Genomic DNA, 8,937 nt, shown 5'->3' with positions numbered 1-8,937 from the left:
ATTTGATCAGATGACACTCCTAGAATTTATAGGAATAAATTCTAACTGTTAGGAGTAGTTACTGGAAGTTTATACCAGTTTAAAACTTTCAAAATATATATAAAATATATTCTTTTGGATTTCACCATTCTGGTTCAGGCAGTTACGTACACACATGTGGAAATATAATTTTAAATTATATTCACATGTTAATATCTCCAAAGATATTAATATAACTGACTTGGGATTTATTTACGTAGCATTCTGAGCCTTATGCATGGAAAATAATTCAAACAATTATATCCACAACTTAAATATTTCAAATACATGTGTACATGTAATTAGGAAATAATAAGTCCATAGCAACATGCATAATAACTGAACTGACCAACCTCATTCGAGAAGTAAGGTTCTACGTAAACACTGCAACATTGCATGAAAAAGTAATTCATTTACTTAGCATCAAGTGTATGCTCATATGCAAAACAATTAGTATTTTAATATCTCAAGTGCAAGCTAACTTGCTGAACATGAAATATCAAATGTGAACACTTGTGTGCCAAGCAGCTAATTATTACCAACAACGATGCATGCCTTCGAGAGATAAATGATGCTTTCAATTCGAGAGATACATAAACAACACATTCGAGAGGTGAAGTTTTACCACGCATGTAAAGTGATTTAATACATTACTCACATATTTTAGTATCTTTAATTTGCACTAAGAACATGCAAAGTCAAAGATATTTAAACCATGCAATCACATGCATTTATAGAACATGCAAGACATCATTTCCATGCGGACCTGCCTACGAGACATCGATAAAACGATTCACGCAAACTCAGTTCGAGACATCGTTTCTCCTCGAACCGACCTCTCGTACGAACTGACCTCTCGAGTCATCTCTCGCGATCTCTCGAACAACCCAAAATCATCTCTACCAAACTCAATAATATTTACTACTCCACAACTCCAAATATTATTTGAGTAATCATGGTAGACATCTGAACCATTAATCTCATTACTATATAAATATCCAACAAAAAATAATAAAAAATTCAAAGCAGTAATGCAGAGACAAGAGAAAGGATCCAACTTACGAAATGAACACCAATTAAACTGGTGTTGTTTCTAGTATTGAACATTACAAAAGTTAAAGGAAAACACTAACTTGGCCTAAGAATCACTCTCCCATGAAATTGTCTCATAGAACGGGTGGGGTCAAAATGAAAATGTAATACTTATAATGAAAAATATAATATTAATCAGGAATAAAGTATTAATTTGTTATTTATAAGAAAAAATGTAAGGATAAATTAATAAAATTGATCACACGGTCATAATGATAGATATAGACTAAAGTAGACCGTAATATTTTAGCCCATCAGGATCATATGTATTTGTGCACGTCGTCGGTAAATGATTTTTTTATTTTTAGATCATTGTGTATAGCATAAATAAAATGTACTTTTAATATATTACAGATACATTATTATTTATGTATCAAATGTATATTATTTGTTAATATATAAAATAATATACTTTTAGTACTCAAATAATGTATTTTCAAATAATTATATTCAGTATATAAATAATGTACTTTTAGTATATTAAAAATGTATATTTTATTTATGATTTATGAAATAAGGATTTTGCCTCGTCCCCACCTTCATACTTGAGAGCTCTTTACTCTGTAAATGGCTACATTTTGGGTTTTTGGTAGGGGTGTGCATTCAGTTAACCGATTGGTTAACCGAATCGTTTTAATCGAACCGAATTAATCGAAATTTTAAAACCTTTAACCGTTAACCGAACCGAAGTTTGTGTTACCGAATTAACCGAACTGAATTTTTTTTCGGTTAATCGGTCGGTTAACCGATTAACCGAACTTTTTAAACCTAAAATATAAAATTCTAAAAATAACACCTAAAATAATAAATCCAATTAAAATAAAATACAAATCATCCATAACTTCATATATTCAAACATTTATAACTTCAAATCTTCAATCCAATTAGTATTTAGTATTTATATTTAATTATTTATCTATATATATATATAAAATTCGGTTAACCGACCTTTCGAACCGAATTAACCGTTAATCAAAGTTTCAAGATTCCTTTAACCATTAACCGAACCGAATTTTTCGGTTTGGTTAATGATTAACCGAAATTTTTCGATTTGGTCGGTTAATCGAAAAATTTCGGTAAATTGCACACCCCTAGTTTTTGGCGCTGTATTGTACATTTGTACGACTGTGTAATGTTGACGGTCTATATTTTTATCGCAGCAAAATATGTTGACCAAATCCGATACAAGTAGTACTACTACCTCCATTAAAGTACTTTAAAGAGACATTTAATTGTCTTTTTCTTTGTTTTTTTTGGGTGATTATTTTACAAAATGTTTTGTTTCTCATACACGTAACCACGCACCATTGCACCAACAATGTACGGACTATGATATTCAATAACATTTTATATTTAAATTTTTTAATTATTCTTTAACTCAAAGAATATAGTTCCTTTTTTTTTTATGAAAAAGAATATAGTTCCTATTGTAAATATAATTGTTTTGTGGTCATTATTCTTGTTTCCCACTTTCATGATTTCTACCGTTTTTTCATAATGTACATGTATATATATCAACGATTACATAATTAGAAGGGGTTCTGAGTTTATGTGTTCAATCTACTCTCCCTCTCTTATTCTCTCTTCTTCTCTATATTGATTTCAACATACAATATCATACTGTTTACATGAGATTACGTTATAATTTTTAACAGTGTTTCATCAATTATAAATCTTTATATTTTTTTGGGTGCTTATTATAAATCTTTATATGATATTAACTATTGATGCATTAGTCAATTCTAAGTATTTGTATGCATGATGCGCAAAATTAAGAAAATGTCCAACATTGATAATTAATGCTAAAATTTGCAACCAAACACTGGAAAGAAAATATTTTTTGGAAAATGACTTATTTTCTAGAAAATATTTTTCAGAAGTCATTTTCTTGTTTTCCAAACAGACTCTTTGGTTCAGGTCATCCAAGATTACCTAGGTAATCTGAGTCTGGTAATGTTATATTACCTTGTTTGGTTCAACCTGGTAATGTTATATTAACTCAAAATTGATGTGGCAGTAATGTTTCAAGGTAATGTGATTACCCCCGTTTTTTTTAGGTAATCTTAGATTACCTTGAATTATTCCAATTTTGCCCTTGTTAACTAATCCTTATATAATAATAATAATAATAATAATAATAATAATAATAATAATAATAATAATAATAATAATAATAATAATAATAATAACACAACAACATATATAAAATAAATATGTGTTTATATATATATATATATAGAGGACATTATAGTAAATTGATACATATAACCTAAAATATAACCCTTAACCAAACAAAGTAACATTATATTCCACAATCCAAACCAAACACATAAGGTAATCTTATATTCCCAAAATCTTACATTACCTTTCTGGAAATAATCCTATTACCTGGAGTAATCCAATATTCCGTGAACCAAACGCCCCTTAGAGATATAACTTACATTTATTCTTATAAGTTAGTTAGAGATTAGATATGATAAAATTATATTATTTGAAACAAAATTTAATACAAATTATTCCAAAAGCACAATCTAACATTATTGAAAAGTATATCTACTACTTCAATCCATTTACAAGTTGAGTCCCCTTTGGATTCAAATTTTACAAGTAAAACAATACTCGGAATAACTCTTTAAATTCAACAGCAATTCAACTCTAAAAAAAAAAAAAAGAATATTAATAATAATCGTAATAATAAATAGATAGAATAGATATTATAACTTGTCAAGAATTATGAATGTTTCAAAAAAAAAATTGTCTCTGAACCATATACGTAATATGTATTTTAATTTTATCACACATATTTTTATTTTATTTTTATTCTTGATAATCATAGTATATATTACCTTTGTCTCGTTTTGCATGTCATGTTTACTATTCATTGATCAAACTAACTCTTTCTTCATTGCTTTTTTTTTTTTAGTAATTTTTAATTATTTTTAAATTTATTTTTGCGTTTAATAGTACTTTTGATGTAGTTTCTAATTATATAAATTGTATAAACTGATACTAAATTTAATATTATAATAAATTAAATTAAAAATAATTTCAGTCAAGTCTCGTTAATTGAACTAGACAAACAAAATGGAACGGAGAGTAATTTTGTTATATGGATATTAATATTTTTTTCTGGTGTATTATTGATTTATTTGTAGTATATTCGTGGTAAAAAAAAAAAGGTAGGATTTATTAAAAGGGTGATGGAGTTCCAGTGAAATGCGGGTACAAATATTATGTAATCCTTCCTTCTGCATCATATACTGGACATATATAAGAGGCCATTGAGCGCAGATTCCCCTGACACTCTGTTCGGTCTTATGGACTCATGGACCCCTTTCTATCTCCGTAGTTCTTTTCTTTCTCTCTCTCCCCTCTCTCTCTGACGCTCCCTCCCTCTCTCTTTCTCTCTCACTATCGCGTTGAGATCGAGTGAATCCTCGCCGTTCGGCATGGCCTCGATGATCGAATCTGCTTGGTCGGTGAGTTTTCTGCTTCTCTAACGCTCCGATGAAGTGTTATATCGCTCCGCATTCGGTTTTTATCTGATTCTCTTTTGCGGCATTCAATCGCTGCGACTCTTGGATCTGCTTAACTCGCAGATAGCGGCATTGTTTGTATCGTCTGCTTTTAACGCTTTTTGGTTTTGAACTGTATGATTTGCCTGCTGGATTTCCTATAAATGCAATATGAAAGTGGGAGTGAAAGCGAGTTTTAGAAGCTTCCGTAGCCGATTTATCGATACGAAGTTGATGTTTCGCGAAGTTTTGTATGTGTACTGATAGATTTTGGTCTTTTGTTTATATATATAGTTTCGTTTTTTGCTTTGAAAATGTTTTTCCTTCTTCATGCATAATGTGTTAAAAACAAGTAGTTGTGATGTGAATTTTTATGGCCATGTGACATCTCATCATTGATTAAAAATTAATGATGCAATTTGTGTCGTTGACCAGCTACTAATGATGCGATTCTAAAGTTGTCTTCAGTTTGAATCATTATTACTTTATTCTTTCCTTTGATTGCACGCATTCCATTCCTATCATTAATGGAAGTTAAGCAGAACTATAAGAAAAGGACAGATGATCAGGAACTCAATTTTGGGACAGGAATATGTGAAAACAGATTGAGAATTAGAATGCTTTTCAATTGTGCCTTTAGATTTCATTGCTTTGTGGATTATGATATATAATATACTTCATCATAACATAAAAACTCTGTAGATTTTTTACTGAAGGACCTAGATCCTGAACCCACTTAATTTTGCCTAAAACAAAAATTATTGTTAGTTTTTCAACAGTGAGATGATATTTGTCTTGTTGAGGATTTATTTATGATCAAATTTGTTGATTAGCATTGGGGTAGCCTGTTACTTGTAGTTCCAGTGAAAAAAATTTAGAAGAAATAGGTAAAAGGAATAAGCAGTGTAATTTCTATTTTTGTTTATGTACAGGTCTTTTTGTAGTCTAGACATTTATTTGCCTATATTACTATCAAATGTCTAATGCCCATTCAAAGAATTTCTTTTCTTGATTATGCAGTACCTTATTACTCATTTTAGTGACTTCCAGTTGGCTTCCCTTGGAAGTTTCTTTCTTCATGAAAGTGTCTTTTTCTTGTCTGGGCTTCCCTTCATATATTTTGAAAGGTCAGGAAGGCTGAGCAAGTACAAAATTCAGGTGAGTGTTACTTTTATACTCCGTATTTTATTTTTGTGATTTAACAGGATGACAACTATTTGTTTTCCTCACCTTGGTTTTTTTTTCAACCCATCCTCCAAAGAGGGTGTTGGGTGGTTTTAATTTATCTCAACAAAATACTACAAAGGAGAGAGGAAACCTAAAGCCAGGGAGTACTAACCCCAAACCGTTTCACAGCTAGGCTGTGAAAATAGGGAGACACCAATAACCCATCTTCAAATTGATAAACATTCCAAAGTGTGCTATCTAAGTGTCTTGCGTTTCTTTTTATTTTTGTTTTTAAGGATAGGAAATCTTATCATGGATTTGTGGTGATAGGACTTGTCATGTGCATTCATGTGATAAAATTTAAAGAAATTGGCACTGTTTCATGTCTCAAACTAACCAATGGTTATTCTGACATTTTGTTGAGAAATCCTCTTTACAAAATTAATTATAGAGGGAAAGTTCTCATTGAATGCTGTGTGCATGTGTGTATTTATTCATTTTTTAAGATATTGGGGACGGGTGGGGACGAGGAATGGAGGAGAAAGTCAGTGGTGGGGACGGGGCATATCCCCCCACCCTGTTGACATCTCTATTTCTAGGTGTCTTCATATTCTATGCGATGCCAGTAACTATTTCAGTGGACTTCTCTATGTTTCTATCAGCTGGCATGGCATTTTTTTTACAAAGCTTGACCTTTTCAAAGCTCATGTTGTTTTAATTACCAAAAGGGAAAGCCACATTCTTTGTCCAAGATAAATTGTCACTTAGACGTATGGATTTGAAAGTTGTTTAACTTTATGACCTCATGTTTGGTGCAGACAAAAAATAATACGACTGCAGCTCAGGAGAAATGCATCACTCGCCTGTTACTGTATCATTTTTGCGTTAATCTCCCTGTAATGGTTTTATCCTATCCTGTCTTTAGATACATGGGAATGCGAAGTAGTCTTCCTTTGCCATCCTGGTATTTACGAGCTCTTTCTGAACTAAAACATAGTTGAACAGACATAGCACAATTCAGTTTTCCCACTGTTGCCTGATAGTTCTATTTCTTTTACTCTTTTATATGTATGTATACACTTTGCATACTTTATATATTATGTACTGTGAACCTTCTATTATATTTTTGCAGGAAAGTTATTTCAACTCAAATAATATTCTACTTCATCGTGGAGGACTTTGTATTCTATTGGGGGCATAGGATTTTACATACTAAATGGCTGTACAAGCATGTTCACAGTGTCCATCATGAGTATGTAGAGAGCGCTGGTTTTAAATTGCTTTCCATTCACATCTTACATTTTTCTATCCAAGTTGTTGCTATTTTAATTTTTCGATCACAGGTATGCAACACCATTTGGATTGACTTCTGAATATGCTCACCCGGCTGAGATTCTCTTCCTTGGATTTGCTACAATAATTGGTCCTGCAGTCACTGGTCCCCATCTGATTACACTATGGCTATGGATGGTACTTAGAGTCCTTGAGACAGTTGAAGCACATTGTGGTTATCATTTCCCATGGAGTCTCTCAAACTTCTTGCCTGTATATGGGGGGTTCGTAAATAACTTTTGTTTTCATTACCTTTTGTTCTTAGTATCTATCAACTGTAAACCTGTTCTTCGTTGGCTACCAGGGCTGATTTTCATGACTACCATCACCGGCTGCTATATACCAAGTCTGGCAACTACTCTTCAACATTTATTTACATGGACTGGTAAGATCTTTCAATCAAGTTTAACTAAACCACTGGTAGTAAGATCAAGAAGTGAAATGCTCGTGTCTCTCTCTCTTGTCAGGATATTTGGTACTGACAAAGGTTACAGAAAACTGAAGGCGCTACAGGGCAGTGGAAATGAAGCTGACAAAAAAGAGATAGAGAAGTGATAACTGATAAGAGATACAAAGTTATGGCATCACGTACGAGATAGGGGGTAGCTCTTTACCTGAGAGCTATCTAGGGGGATGTCACAATTGGTACCCCAGCCAGCTTCACGTGTGCAAACTAGTTGTGTCCAGTTATGGTTTTGAGTGTATTCTGTGCTTATATATTGGGAATCAATTAGAATCTTTTTCATTTTTAAGGTGAGTTTTCCGCAAAATCTCTCCATTTTCTGCTGTGTTATTCTATCCTCAATTAATAGCAACGTGAATTCAGCCAGGCACTTTGTGCTTCACATTCATTTTGACTTATCAGAATCTATCTTTAATCCTGCGCCCCCATCCTCCCACGGTGGGAGGCCATGAATGCAACATAGACGTGGCAACTCACCCCAAATTCTAGAGCTAGTATGTGCGTAGTAGTATCTCAACGGCGTCCATTACGCATACAACCTCTCAATGAGTGCAGCGTAACTTCACTATGCGGAAGCGTTATTCCCGTACGTACTGATTCGACAAGGTCCAGGGACATGATGTTTAATTTACGTATACTCTGGTAACATGTGTCTGGTTTCGAGCTTCTTGGCTTCAATATTTTGAGATTTGAATTCTAGGGTTTCTTTCTCTCAAACTCCTAGACCATCCTGACTCTACCCTTACTCCGAGGTCCACTCCAAAGATTGAAAGAAAATAAAGATGGTGTATTTAATAAATAAAAGGTATAGGGAGACAATTAAGATTCAAAGGAAATAAAGGTGGTGTATTAATAAATAATAAAGGTATAGGGATACAATTCTTGATGGTATAGGAAGCAATGTTGCAAAAATCTCGCCTAGGCGCCGATTAATTCCCGCCTAGGCGCTAGGCGCCGGTCGACCGCCTCCCGCCTAGGCGCTAGGCGCCGGTCGACCGCCTAGCGTATCACCTTAAATAGTGGTCTAGGCGCCTGGTCGGCTAGGCGATTGCCTAAGCTCCGTCTAGGCCGCTTAGGCGCTAACCTCCTAGGCGCTGACTAGGCTGCCTTGTTGGCCGATTAACTATTGTTCTCTTTTTTTTTTTAATGAGTTATGTCACTCAAAACAACATCGCTTTGAGCAAAATAACTCTAAATTGTACAAACTCTAGATATGTTTTAGGTTAATATTTAATATTTTAGTATTAACTATTAAAGTATTATATATTTATAATTATTAGTCTTTAAAAAATTAAAAATACTTAAGTAAATTTTTAAAAAATAAAAAATATTTAAAAAATACACGAGCGC

At 32.8% G+C, this 8,937-nt stretch overlaps 1 protein-coding gene across 2 annotated transcripts; it reads left to right on the top strand.

Annotated features, from left to right (window-relative positions):
• Positions 1–4,390: 4,390 nt before the first annotated feature.
• On the top strand, positions 4,391–7,973 carry LOC116024961 (methylsterol monooxygenase 2-2-like). Of its 2 annotated transcripts, none has more exons than XM_031266004.1 (7): positions 4,391–4,589; positions 5,676–5,783; positions 6,611–6,756; positions 6,925–7,044; positions 7,136–7,348; positions 7,429–7,509; positions 7,592–7,973. In XM_031266004.1, the coding sequence occupies exons 1-7, from the start codon at positions 4,560–4,562 to the stop codon at positions 7,677–7,679; spliced, it is 786 nt and encodes a 261-aa protein (XP_031121864.1). In that variant the 5' UTR covers positions 4,391–4,559; the 3' UTR covers positions 7,680–7,973. The 2 variants fall into 2 exon arrangements, with proteins under 2 accessions (XP_031121864.1, XP_031121863.1); XM_031266003.1 differs by having other exon boundaries at positions 4,394–4,589; positions 5,646–5,783.
• Positions 7,974–8,937: the final 964 nt, after the last annotated feature.

Source organism: Ipomoea triloba, chromosome 7 (assembly GCF_003576645.1).
Source record: "Ipomoea triloba cultivar NCNSP0323 chromosome 7, ASM357664v1".
NCBI lineage: Eukaryota > Viridiplantae > Streptophyta > Magnoliopsida > Solanales > Convolvulaceae > Ipomoea > Ipomoea triloba.
This window is presented reverse-complemented; position numbering and strand designations above follow the sequence as displayed.